General features: G+C 46.6%; 1 protein-coding gene across 1 annotated transcript; it reads right to left on the bottom strand.

The window, feature by feature from the left end:
- Nucleotides 1-1,079: 1,079 nt before the first annotated feature.
- Nucleotides 1,080-4,577, bottom strand: LOC119311276 (pentatricopeptide repeat-containing protein At4g01400, mitochondrial-like). Its single transcript, XM_037586918.1, has 2 exons — nucleotides 2,269-4,577; nucleotides 1,080-1,376 (listed from the first exon to the last, which is right to left on the bottom strand). The coding sequence occupies exon 1, from the start codon at nucleotides 4,477-4,479 to the stop codon at nucleotides 3,271-3,273; it is 1,209 nt and encodes a 402-aa protein (XP_037442815.1). The 5' UTR covers nucleotides 4,480-4,577; the 3' UTR covers nucleotides 1,080-1,376; nucleotides 2,269-3,270.
- Between the last annotated feature and the right edge of the window lie 10,276 nt (nucleotides 4,578-14,853).

Genomic DNA, 14,853 nt, shown 5'->3' with positions numbered 1-14,853 from the left:
GACTCCGAACAACATTCGGTAACCACATACAAGCTTCCTTTATAACCCTAGCGTCATCGAACCTTAAGTGTGTAGACCCTACGGGTTCGGGAGACATGCAGACATGACCGAGACGATCTCCGGTCAATAACCAACAGCGGGATCTGGATACCCATGTTGGCTCCCACATGTTCCACGATGATCTCATCGGATGAACCACGATGTCAAGGACTCAATCGATCCTGTATACAATTCCCTTTGTCTAGCGGTATTTTACTTGCCCGAGATTCGATCGTCGGTATACCGATACCTTGTTCAATCTCGTTACCGGCAAGTCACTTTACTCGTTCCGTAACACATCATCCCGTGATCAACTCCTTGGTCACATTGCGCATATGATGATGTCCTACCGAGTGGGCCCAGAGATACCTCTCCGTTTACACGGAGTGACAAATCCCAGTCTCGATCTGCATAAAACAATAGATACTTTCGGAGATACCTGTAGTGCACCTTTATAGTCACCCAGTTACGTTGTGACGTTTGATACACCCAAAGCACTCCTACGGTATCCAGGAGTTACACGCTCTCATGGTCAAAGGAAGAGATACTTGACATTGGCAAAGCTCTAGCAAACGAACTACACGATCTTTGTGCTAGGCTTAGGATTGGGTCTTGTCCATCACATCATTCTCCTAATGATGTGATCCCGTTATCAACGACATCCAATGTCCATAGCCAGGAAACCATGACTATCTGTTGATCACAACGAGCTAGTCAACTAGAGGCTCACTAGGGACATATTGTGGTCTATGTATTCACACGTGTATTATGATTTCCGGATAATACATTTATAGCATGAATAAAAGACAATTATCATGAACAAGGAAATATAATAATCACACTTTTATTATTGCCTCTAGGGCATATTTCCAACACACTTTAGAGTTCAGACCTACACAGCACGACGACGGCATCGAAGCAACACAAAGGCGACGCGGAGCGGAGCAGCGGGGAGATGCGGCCTCACATGAGGACGACGTCAGCAAGGCGGCACAAAGGCAACGCGGCGCAGCCGAAAGATGCGGCCCCACACGAGGACGACGACAACGTTGACGAAGATGGCTGCCGCACACAAAGACGGCGAGCCGGTGACAACCACGACGAGCAGCAAATGTAGCACAAATCAAACCAAATCCGAGTCCAGGACCGATTAGGACCGATTGCTCTGATACCATGTTGAATCCCTCAAGAAAGAAATGAATTTTGGTGTAAATCAACTAGAGATTTGAGAGAGGAGTTCACGCATCAGGTCCTAGTACAGAGAAAATGGAGCAGCTTCTGAAGCTCAGTTCATTCCTTTCCTTATCTCTATCTTCCTTCTTTACACTCATGTCCTCCTGATATTTATAATTTACACGTTAGTACATAATTCTACAAAATACAAATTTACAACTAAACTCAACAGTTTGTGTGCATCCCGTGGAGTGGCAGGAGGTCGGGGCTTTCCTTGTCCTCCTCTCTCATTCGTGTTGCATTTTCTCGGTTTAATACATTTTCTCTCGTTTGAGAGCGTTACATTATGTTAAAACAACACAAATTTTGCTCAAACCGAAAAAAGGCAGCGTGAATCTCAAAGCAACATCTCATGCATTGTATTGTAGAAAAACCACTCGCATATTCCCTCCCCACCGCCCCGCTCTCCACACTATGTTGTATCAGTGCTATATACCCTTTCCGTTCCCTGGGGAAATATCTGGTACTCCCATCCTTGGGGTACTCCCGGTGCTCCGAGTTCAAAAACAAATCCTAAATGTTTCCAAAAATTTCAAAAAAATTGTGAATATTCGCAAGGAATGTGACTACAAGCCCTAGACATTTCAGATCCAAACTCGAAACATTGAGTAAAAAAATGTGAAATCCGGATCTGAATAGTGCCAATGTTGATTTTGTCTTTTTCTTACACTATTCATGCCAGATTTCACTTTTTTTTATGTACATTTCAAGTTTGGACCTGATTTTTTTTGGAGTTGTAGTTACATTCCTTGCGAGCATTCACTTTTTTCGGAATTTTTTAAAATATTTCTGATTTTTTTAAACTCGGAGCACCAGGAGTACCCGAATGATGGGAGTACCTGATACTTCCCCTCCGTTCCCTTGGTCGCAAGGGTGTGCATGTTCTAGGGCCATCGAATTCGGCGGGGAAGGCTTCGATGCTTAACAGGTAAGTACGTCTCCTGAACTGCAAAAACGTCTTGTATTTTGAGACGGAGGTAGTATTTTGCTACTGACCTTGAGAAACAACATCAACCTAGCTACGAGGGTTGTTTACGTTTGACACTGTCACGTCAGTAAATGAGCATCTCGTGCATCGATAGCAGCAGCAAAAATGAAAGCATTAGTGTTTCCGCTGCTGAACGCAAACGTGAAAAGCACGATTCAGATTTCAGGCATCAGCACTGCTCCATCTCCACAAGCACAGGCTTCAGCAGTCAACACGACAGGAGTGGAACCATACCAGGAACATCAAACTGCAATGAGGCTGCCATTTCATCTCTAATAACAACTCCAGTAGCTCCCTGGTTATCAGTTGCCTCGAACGCATCATCAACATTCAGTTTAACGACTCCAGGAGCAGGAGGGTGCCATTTAGGGTTCATCTTTTGTTTCTCTTGATCCATGTTGTTTCTCTTTGAATGCAGTAGATCTGCAGCAACATCTCAAGCCCCATCTGCATGCAGAGGTTAATTTCATTCAGACTTCGCTGTGGTGGCGACCATTGCGTACTGTCCAACTGGACCACATCCCACATAATATAGCCCCAATATCTTCCTTTGAGCAGAACGCCGTATCCAGCAGGTCTCCACACCAGGCACTAGGATGGACTCTTGGCATCTTGATCTTCACTTCAACTGGTTGACAGCCTCTGTTTCCTCAACTATGAGCTCCACGCCTACTTTGCAGTTTGTGCACCTTGCAAACAAGTAGTATGGGACTATCTTTTCTGTCTGTACTGGCTTCAAGTGAAGCATTGTGATCACCACCGCGGTAGCTGCCCTTCGATGATCTACGACCAGGATCTCACCTTTGCAAAACAAGTTGCTTTCTCCGGCAGTTGCGTTTTGGCAGAAAATATGCCTTTGCGGTCCACAATTTGCACTGTGTCATTGTGTTTTCAGCAAGGCTGATTGTTTATATCATCACCAAAAATGAGGAACTACAAGCCTTCAAAAAATATGAGGAACTACAAACTGATTGCTTCTTAAATCTCTGCCACCACACCACATAACATCATCACAAGGTACTCCTCGAGATCGTCTTCGAGCAGCACCCCCTTCCTTTCAGCATTTGCAACAAAATCACCTCAACATAGTCCTCGTCGCTACAAATACTGCTGATCACTGAACTCCATGTCTCAACATGTGGAGGCATCCCAATATCAAGCACCCGACTCATCATCCTAGCAGCCTCCTCTACCTTTCCCACTGTGCAACACCCCTTGATCACCGAATGGAACACCGAAAAATGTGGTACAATCCCTTTACTCACCATATCTTCCAAGTATGTCTCTGCCTTGTCAAACAACCCACTCACGCACAACCCATTCACCACCGTTGCATACGACGCTGCATTCGGTATGCAGCCATTATCCGTCATATCACCAATCACCTTGCAGGCATCCAGTGGCCGCCCCTCACGGCACATTCCGACAATGACGGTGTTGTAGTGCACAATGTCAGGCGAGACCCCGCGGCCTCGCATGAGGCACAGCAATCGGTAGGCCTCGCGGAGCTGCTTCTTGCGGCAGAGGGCGTTGAGCACGGTGGTGTACGCCAGAGGATCGGCAGGGATGCCCCTGTGAAGCATTTCGTCGAGCAGGGTAGTGGCAGTGCGGACCTGGCCGCGGCGGCAGAGCGACTGGGTAAGCATGCGGTAGGTGTGGCCGTCGGGAGACACGCGGAGGGAGCGCAGGCGGTGGAAGAGAGAGAGCGACACGGCGAGGTGGCCGGAGCGGGCGGCGGCCTCAATGAGCAGGTTGTGGGAGGCGAGGACGAGCGGCGCCGGCAGGGGGAGGCGGGAGGAGACGAGCCGGAGGAGGTGGAGCGCGGACGGGAAGTAGGCGGCGGTGGAGGAGAGGGCGGAGAGGAGGCGGAGGAGAAGCTGCGGGTGGAGCGACAGGGGGCTGGGACCGGCGACGAAGAGGGTGTTGAAGGTGGACAGGAAGAGGTGGGGCGGGCGGCGGAGGCGGAGAACGGAGAGGAGCAGCGGGAGGAGGAGCCGCGGGGAGGGCGGGGACGGGAGGCGGCGGAGCAGGGCGAGCGCGTGGGGGAGGTGGTCGCGGCGGCGGGAGAGGCGGAGGAGGAGTGAGTGGAGGGTGGCCGGGTGAGGCGTGGTGGTCGGGGAGGTGACGTTGACGAGCTCGAGCGCCAGGAGCGGGTCCGCCTGCGCTGTCACCAGCTTGTGCAGCCGCGCCGGCGAGATCGCCGGCGGCGACGGGGGCATCGGCGCCGCTGGCGATGCCGCGGATCTCTAACGGGCAGCGTGGGGGCGGCGAGATGGAGCGAAGACCGGGCCGCTGCGGAAGTCAGTTGCCATATAGAGCAACGTGAGCCTATTTTGGAATCGAGAAATTAGTCCAGTGACGGATATGGCCCATCTTGAGTAGTCTTTAGGCTTCAGCCATAGCCCATTCGAGATTGCCCATATCTTGTCTTTCTTTCTTTTTACTTTTATTCTTCAACACATGTCTACATTTTTCATACATATTCGTATATTTTACGCATACAAAAAGAAAAGATTTTTATACTGTTTTAAAATTTATAAACTATATGACTAACATTTTTAAAATTATGCTTGATGACTAATTTTTTCGTACACATTGTACATTTTTTTATATATCAGGGAAATTTTTAATAGATTTTTTTAAGTATACAATTTACATTTTTTATACGTTATCAACATTCTATAAATTTAATGTTTTTATATTTACTATTTTTCAACATGTTCTACATTTTTTGCATATATCAGGAGCATATTTGGACACATTTAAAAAATGATTAAAATTTTCTGAAATTTGTATTCAATGACTACTTTTTTCATACACATTGTAAATTTTCGGTATATCAGGAATATTTTTATATACATTTTTAAAATAAATAAATATATGATTAACATCTTTTTGATACATGACGAACACTTTTTCAAATACTTAATTAACTTTTTAAAAATACATAATCAACTTTTTTCACACATATTTTTCGTAATATGAGAAAACCTTTTTATACACATTTAACATTTTTTAAATGCTAAAATAACGTTTTTGAAATATTAGAATATTAGGAAGTATAAACAAAAATTAAAAATTGAAGCAAAAAACGAAAACCAAAAACATGAAAAGAAAATGAGGTTCTAGCCTCCGCGAGCCGGACCAGCCCATCTGGCGCTCCTCTTTACACGAGGGTTCCCTACTTCTCGCTATAAGCGAGACATAGGGGCGCCCAAAAAACACTCTAGCCACAGAAAAACATGGCTGTCGACTAGTGAATCAACCTTACATTTCTATTGCTATGGGTTTTTCTTGCCTTCGATGGTCGATTTGGAGTTGAGGAGTGGATAAATAAAACCACAAACAAAAAAAGTCCCGCAATTATTTTCTTATTGTGGTGTGGTCGGCCATGCCGACGCGTCCAACAACTGAGATACTACGGTGTTTTGGTCCTACGGATCAAAGGACATCGATCTCGCGGATCATCATAGTGGTGGCGACAATGATAGTACCACGTGTGTTTCAGCCAGAGTCCTCCCATTTTCGATCTTTTGTGTTCTCCCTGTCTTCCTTGTCAATAGTAAATGATGAATCAATGGTTCGACGGCTAGCCTCGAGACTACAATGTGTCCAGCGAACTTAAGTGATTTCCTTTTGTGTTGCGATATTCAAGTAGCTCTTGAAAATCTTCAAGGTAATTTGAGCTTGTCTTAACCTTCCCTTTTTTTTTACGGGAAAAACTTCCAATCTGTTCATCATCTGTCATGACAGTAGAAGAAACAACTGAAATAACAAAAAGTACACTCAGGCATGTAAACCACTTAGTGACGACTACAAATACTGGAGTGAGCAAGAGGCGCACCGTCGTTATCGCCCCTCCCTCACCGGAGCAGGGCAAGATGTTGTTTCTTGTACCTCACTTGTATGAAATGTCGAGATTTGAAAGATGAAGCTACATATGACGACTTAAAAAACTCTTATGCAAGTTTTTATTTTAATTTGAGAAACTGTCATTTTTCCCTGGATTGTTCAATCTAACGTACATTGCCTAATAATTCAAAAAAATGATTTGCTAAAAAACATAATAAATTTAGAAAGATTCCACTATATTAGCGAGTCGGTGACAACAGTAGCTGATGTTTAGCTCGCCAAATTGCCAACCATCCACAAGAGCGACACTGACAGGGCAACAAACAACATGAAAAAAAGGCCACCTATTGTGAAACCATTAGATCTTATACAAAAACACACCAAAAAATGATACTGGCTAAGCCACAAGGCAGCAAGTGGCTGGCCAGATATACATATATGCAAATTATCTAATCTAGAGAACAGTAACACAAAGATATTTTAAATCTACAACTTTTATGCATGCCAATAGCTGAACCTCAGCCGACGGCAATATGCCAATATCTATCATTCTCTAGAAAGATAATTTTCTTTTGTGGCAAGAAAATGCACTACTCATGGCACACTTGGAAAAAAAAAATACTTGCTTCATTTACAAGTTTTAAAATAATACAGCTTTCAGAGACACCAGTAAAAAATTATTTTCCAGACCTAGAGCTAGTGTTTCCTTGGATCAACCGTGCTAGTGATCGATTGGGTAAGCATAAGAGTCTCTGTTTGGTACACCGCCATAACACCGTGCGCTCGGCTTATGGGCATTTTATTCAGGAGATCAATGCTATGATGAACGTTAGGAAGTTTGTTCCACAAAAACTTAGTAGGAACCAGAAAAGTGCATAGAGTGACCAATCGGTTGGTAAATTATAGTCGTACAGAGCGATCCAACGACCGCCATGTATTGAGAAACTTTTGCCTCTCAATTGTGACTTTATATACATTAAATAAATCTCTTTTTTGTGTGCAAAAAAAGGATGAGAAGTGGTTATAGCAACCAAGGCTTCAAACGTTAACTGGTATTGTACATGAATACATGTACGCCATATAACTGTGCGCCTGCACATCATTAGGACGATTGCACTAGATCAGCTAAGTCGGTGACAAACCACGCACAAGAGCGACACCGACATCGACAGTGCAACAACCAATGACCACCTATTGTGAAAAGTTAACCCGTTATCTAATCCATGAAACAGTAACTTGAAGATATTTTCTGAACCTGCTACAACTTCCATGCCAACAGCTGAACTTAAACCGAAGGCAATATCTTCCATTTTTCTAAAACAAAATATCTTTCTTTTGAGGAAAGCCGTGATACTCACACAAAAACTCTCCTTAGTATAGTACTTGGTGTAATCACAGTGCGAGAAACTACCAAAAACTATACTCCCTCCGTTCTATAAAAGGTGTTTTAACTTTAGTACAAAATTGTATTATGAGACAAGACGGAGGGAGTATTTCGCACTGCGAGGAACACATCACACATGCACTGCATACAAATGTACATGAACAACATCAGGAAACTTCAGGAAGAATGCAGCAGATCAGCCGAGCCGGTGACAGTATCTGCTTTCTGGTTAGCTTGCCAAGTTGCCAACCACGCCCAAGGCCAGGGAAGGAAGGGATTCAAGACTGACACCGACGGCGCAACAAACAACGGCCACCCATTGCGAAACCATTGGCCGACCCTAGGTTTGTTCCAGAAGCCACCAAGTTCAGCAGGCCGGATTTTATATACACATCTAATCCAATGGCTGGGGCAGTGTGTGTACCTGAAACCAAAGAAGATATTTAATTACCAAAACCATCCAAGATATTTTCTCAACCTACACAAGTTGCTTGCCAAGTTGCCAACAGCTCAACCCGAGAACTGCCGCTGCGATAGATATTTTCCATTGCTGCAAGTTGCTCCTCCCCGGAGAAAACGTGCACTGGCTCCTCCCTAACAGCATCCTAATCTTCTCGTCCATGTCTCCGTCCGTGGATCGCGCGCGGGCGGGCGGGCTGGCGCCACTGGCCGCCTCTCGTTCCACAACTTTTTAATATTTCTCCGCCAAGAATGTTCGATCCATGTTCACACGACCCGGCACGGCGCAGCCGCGGAGTTTCTATCGAAAAGAGAAAGGAGTACACACACACGCGCGCGGCGGAGACGGCGACCGGCCGTGCGATCCCGGCCACGGACCGAACGCATGTGGCGGGGGTAGAAAAGGGAGAGGCGTGATAAAGATACGGCGACGGCGGCGACGATCGACCCGTCGATCGGCCGGGAAAAGATCTCGTGCTGCCGCGCCTAAATATCTGTGGCCGGCCACGTAGGGAGATCCGTGGTGGTACGGGTGGCCGCAGCCTCTGCTGACCAGCGTGCAGGTTCAGGCGCCAGCGAGTTTGATCGGTCCATTGATTTTGTGTTCGTGTGGTCCAGCTCCAACCTCGTCCACACTAGTGCGGGCAAAAATCACTGTTTTTTTTTTTTGAGGAAAAAAAATCACTGTTTTAACCTCGACGGAAAAGTTCAGCATGAAATGGCCCTTCTGTGAAAATTGAGCATGATCTGGCGCTTGGGTATATGGGCTACCGCCGAGGCCTTCGCCGTAGGCCCCGGTCAACATTGTCCCACTGTCGTCGTGGGCATTTCCATGCTCCAGCATCTATCTGTGGACATGGGCCAGTCCACGAACAGTGATGCCGAAGACGGTCACCCAATGATGTCAACATACATTTCATCAACTGTATAAACTAACCGGACGAATTCAAGCAAAACCGGGCGGATTTCATCCAAATTCAGAAGAGATTCATGCATACACAAGAGATCTCATATAAACGAGACGAAATTCATTCGGACATACTTCAACTAAAAGCTGAGCTCGTTCGACTCTGGAGGTATAACTTCGGACATACTTCTATTCTAAACCTAATCTAAATGATCGTCGACGCCGGCATTCTCCGGAGCTCCGCCGTGGAGTGGTTGTCTTCCTCGCACTCGCAGCTCCTGGGAGCGCCGTGTGCGGATACCCCCGGCCGGATTCGAGGCGACGGATCCGGCGTTGCAAGATCTTGAGGAAGAAGATGGTGAAGCTTGGTACATTGACGACGGCGGCCTTCGAGGTAGGTCTTTCGAGGCCGGTGGATGGAGACTTCCCGTTCGCTGGCGGTCTGCTTCAGTTCCAAGGTGTTGGTAGCAGCTGCGACGGCGCGTCCCCGCCAGCTTCGTCGCGCTGCCGTGGTCGGCTTGTAGGAGGGCATGTTTGTAATTTTGCTTTATCTGTGGACCTTTCTGTAATGTTGCCAAGTTAATATCAGTTTCTTTCTCCTGCAAAAAAAAAATGATCGCCGACGCCCTTTCTCCATGTCCGACCATGAGCCCTGAGAACTGAAGCTCTGGCACTTGCATTCGCCTTCTCCTGTTCCGCCTCGGCACTCTCCAGCTCTGCCTCCGCAACCTCCGCCATCGCAGCTTGGGCGACTAATTGGCCGACGAATATTAGCCCGCCAAGCTTGCTTCGGGCGGAGCGGGTGAGCGGTGGCCTTCCTGGGGCCCGAGCGGCGGCGACCTACCATGCACTACTCTTCCTCGCTGCCGACAGAGCTCATGGACGTGCCGGCTTTGTGCTTATAGCGGCGGGCCTCGGCCTTGGCGATGTCCTTCTCGTTGTTGCTCTTTCCCCATAGCTCGTCCGCCGCCTCGTCGAACTCGTTGTACTTAGGCAGCCTCCAGTTCAGCCTGCCTTTGACGATACCGCCAACGGTCAAGCGAATCTCACGGCTGGTGTGGTAGGAATCAAGCAGCATTGGCTACTCCGCCACGTTCGAATCCGGTGTGATCGCCCTGCCGGCGACGAGCTGCTCCTAGGTGCTCCTGGAAGACGCGGAGATTGTAGGACGCATCGACCCATGCCTCCTGGAACAGCTCCACCCGCACCATGTCCATATAACAGGAACGGGCCTCGCCGATGGTAATGGTGCAATGCACCGGCAAAAATGGCGTCGGTGAGGAGGGTGGCGCCGACTCATTATCGGCCGTGTCCTCCATTGGGACATTGTGGCCTACGGCTGCCTGCTGGCAGCGATGGCTGCCATGTTCTTCTGCTCCAGCGTCTGTTCGTCACAAGGAGCTTTGGAGCGTGAGGAAGCCATGGGGGAGTGGTGTGGAGAGGAGAGAGGGACCGGAGGCAGATGACTGCGGCTATGGCCGGGGCTGGAGTTTATATAGCGGGCGAATGGCAATTCGTAGGTAGCGAACGAACGGATGGGTGGCACCGGAGTAGGTTCCTCGGCAAGCGCGTGTCATTAGTCTGGGAGACAAACGGACATGGTGTCGTTTGAACGCGGAACAACCGCGTGCACTGAGAAGTAGTATGGGTGGCGCTCTCTCAGCTAGAGCGCCGCTTCAATGCTGGCACCAGTGAGAGGTCGCATTCGGTATGGCCGGGCATGAATGCAGCACTCGCTCTGGAGCGGCACTGATCATTTTTGGTGGTAAACCCGCACGTGCTAGGGAGGGGGTTTTGTGGGCCAGGACAGTTAAGAGCAGACGCGACAACATTCTGGATGCCAGCAAAGCCCCGTAGTTTGTCTTCGGTTTACGCGAGAAAATACGTTTGGGCCGCTTGGTGGACCGATATACACTCGCTTGGATGGCACAACACGTCCGGGCCTCGCGGTTCGGACATATGTGGACGGTTTGAGGGTCGGCATTGGAGATGCCCTAACATGACAAAATGCCTGCCGCCTAAGGGCGTCGATGGTAACGAAGCACCCTACCGCCTGGGCCTTAGGCGGTACACCCCTGAAGGGGTAAGTGAGTAGGGAGGGTCGGACGGGCCACCTACCCGTCCATTGAACCCTTATTCTTCTTCCATCCGAACTGCTACATTCTTCTTCCATGCTCGAGGACTGGTTGAACAGAAATATTGAGGCTTTGGACTTGTCGAGGTGGAAGCATTTTGGCAAGGTGCTCATTTATGTGTTGTTGCATGTTTGGAAGGAGAGGAATCAGAGACTTTTCCAGAATGCCTCTTTACAGGTATTACATGTTGTTTACCTCATAAGGGAGGACCTTTTCCAGTTGGGATTAGCTATGGCAAATGACATGTCATTTCTAGGGCCATTTTGGTCTTGTAAATATTTTTTGTACAGTTTTTATTTTCCCCTATCTATATGAAATTTGACAGAGTGTCTGCCTTTTATCGTCAAAAAAAAATTCTCTCTCTCTGAACCATTTTTCAGATAAACAACATAATATTTGTATCCGGATCATCTCTCTCTCTCTCTCTCATCCAAGCACCTCTTAAATTAGTGCCATTTGTTTGGTGAATCAAAGTCATTTACATCCTTCGGGGTAACCTCTCCTATCCCCTACGATTTGGTTGGTTGCAATAATCTTATTTGATGGCATTGTGCGCTTTTGGACCAACCCTAGTTTTTGAGTTTTCTCTCAAATCCATTGTAAATTTGATGGGTTGTATGGTTGTGGTATGAGCTTAATGATGTGTAGTAGGCACTATACTTGTGTTTTGTACCAAGAACTAAGGTTTGGGTATGTACTACCTCTATTCCTAAATATACGACGTTATTAAACTGCCAGAGCGTCATATATTTAGGAATGGATGGAGTAATAAGTAATGCATGATCTATTTAATACATTTGATGTCATGAGATTTGGATATAATGCGGTAGACTTGTCGTTGATGCATTCATCTTTGCCACTCTTTTTTGGATGATGAGTCTCGTTAATGTTCATTATTTGTACAAGGCAGCATTTCTGAGTCAGAATGTATGCATTATTGACAATGGTGAGAAAGTCATGGTATTTAAGACAAGTTGTAGTTGTGAGGAGGTTGTTCAAAGAGTAAGATATGTGTTGAATTGGATGGATCTGAATGATATAGTTGAACTAATAGGAAGGTATGATGTCAGGACATGATCAAAATCACGAATGAATAAGATGCCTATCAGCTCGGATTTTTCTTGAGAGGTATACAAGGAGCAAGTTGCAGTCTCGAATGACAGGTTACCCGGATTATTTCCCACAAAGGTCGAAGGTACTCGAACCAGCGTACCTCCTTCACACTACAAAAAATTACACTTCCGTGATGATACGTGTTTGTCACAGTAGGTCGCGTTTTTTGTCATGCGTGTACATCCATGACAAATTTATGATAGAATCAAGATAGTCATACCTGTGCTGTCGTAGAAGTGTTCCATGACATTACCAAAATTATCATCACGGAAGTGTCCACTTCCATGACGATAAATCGCGCGTCATAGAAGTGCTTTCGTCAAGGGTGACCGACACGTGGCATCCATCGTAACGGAACGCCATTAAGCTATCGGGTAGGGTTTTGGATCCGATAACCCGTTAACAGCCCCGACCAATGGGGATTTTCCATGTGTAAAATCATCATTGGCTGGAGGAGACACGTGTCAGGTCCGCGCCGGCACAGGTGTCACTCATCCAATGGGCGAGACGCGCCTATGATAAGTTGACACGTGGACCGGCCCATCAAGTTTAAATGGGCCGGCCCAACTAAAGGCCCACAATATTTTGCGGACCATAATGGGCCGGCCCAGCTAAAGGCCCACGAGATTTTGCGGGCCATAATGGGCTGGCCCAACTAACGACCCACAAGATTTCGCGGGCCATAATGGGCCGGCCCAGGTAAAGGTCCACAAGATTTTTGTTTGCCATAATGGGCCGGCCCAGGGAAAGGCCCACAAGATTCTTGCGGATCATAATGGGCCGGCCCGGCTAAAGGCCCACGAGATTTCGCCGACATTAATGGGCCGGCCCAGGTAAAGGCCCACAAGATTCTTGTGGATCATAATGGGCCGGCCCGGCTAAAGGCCCACGAGATTTCGCCGACATTAATGGGCCGGCCCAGCTATAGGCCCACAAGAATTTGAGGGCCCTAGTAGACCGGCCCATTAACTGGCTGCCATGTTTTGGGCCAAATGCCAGCCCAGATTTGATCCGGTCCATTAATGGCCTGCCATGTTCCGGGCCTAATAGTGGCCCATATGAGATCCGTTAAAAGCATACCACGTTCTGGGCCAAATTACAACCCAGATCAGGTACGACCCTTTAAGAGGCTATGGGCTCAATTATGGCCCATATCAGATTCGGCCCGTTAACTGGACACTATGCTTTTGGGCCCACTTGCTAGAGGCCCACTTAGTAATTCGGCCTGACATTAGTTTTTGCCTCTTAAGGACCCGTTTAACATTTCGTCCCTATATTAATTTTGGCCTGTTAAATGCCCGTCATATAGTTGGGCCTAACTACGGCCCGGTTTGCATCCGGCCTGCTCGCAGCCGATATCTGATTGGGCCAAACAAGGACCGAGACAATTTTGGCCTGTTAAAAGCCCGTGATTTGATTCGCACAATCATGGGCCGGGGTTCATTTCGGGCTGCTGCCGACCCGTTAGCTGTTCGGCATGTTTTAGGCCCAACCTACATCGTGATTGCATGACGGCCCGATTATGTACCATAATTTTACGGTTTGGCCGGTTACTGCAAAGACAGTAAAATAACTGCAGCATCGTGAATAAGAAAACACCTAGACTATACAATAAAGAAATTACAACATATTACATCCACTGGGCATCAAAGTTCGCCACTATGATAATAAAGCACAAGCAGACAGCAGATTACATACACTGGGCATCAAAGATCGCCACCAGTGCAAATAAACAGCCGGCAAAATAATATACAAAACCGACAGCACTTCAATAGAGTTCAAGAAAGGTTAGCCCTACTGGGGAGCTGCAGCGCAAGCAGCTGAGCAAGATGATGAGACTGCGCTTGTTCAACACTTAAATCTTCCTCACTCTGAAAGATAAACAAGCAGACAAATGACAGGTTTTGCACATAAAAGTATGAGTGCTGACAATTCATCACATTTCTTACTGACGAATAAAGTGACACAGTTTAAAATTGCATTAACACAATATGGTATTGTTCAGGTCAAGACATGGTTGGAAATGACATTGTGAATGAGTTGGCAGCTTCACGACACCACTGGATTACAGATCAAGAACTCATAAGTATCAATGGTTACTGTGCTGTCAATTTATCCCATTTCAGATTGGCAAATAAAGAGACGGTTTAAATACTACTCCCTCTGTCCGGAATTACTTGTCATCAAAATGGATGTGTCTAGAACTAAAATACATCTAGATACCGCATAGTTAAGACATTGATATGAGGGAGGGAGGGAGTAGTAGAATGATATGACATTGTTCATAGTTAAGACATTGCAGAATATGACATTGTGCTGTAGTGGGTAGGTTCACCACACCATTGGATTATGGATGAAGAACAAAAGCATACATGCAGTGCAAAAGAAGATCACTTGCTCTGTATACTTTAATTTACATGGTATGAATAAGGAACTTGGTTGTACAACTGAAAACTTAAATTGAGATAGGACAAACTTTTGTTTATGAACTACTCCCTCCGTTCTAAAATAGATGACCCAACTTTATACTAACTTCAGTACAAAATTGGGTCATCTATTTTGGAACGGAGGGAGTACATAATAAACTTTAAACATGCAATTTGATGCAAACACCAAAAATAAACAACTGTTGCAGTCATGCCTAACCAAATATATACAACAAAGTTTGAAGGCTTGAGATCGACAAACTTACATTATTGGTGAAGACAGGCTCTATAAAGGCCTTGTCCATGTTGATGGGGGG

This window comes from Triticum dicoccoides, chromosome 5B (assembly GCF_002162155.2).
Source record: "Triticum dicoccoides isolate Atlit2015 ecotype Zavitan chromosome 5B, WEW_v2.0, whole genome shotgun sequence".
Classification (NCBI taxonomy): domain Eukaryota; kingdom Viridiplantae; phylum Streptophyta; class Magnoliopsida; order Poales; family Poaceae; genus Triticum; species Triticum dicoccoides.
This window is presented reverse-complemented; position numbering and strand designations above follow the sequence as displayed.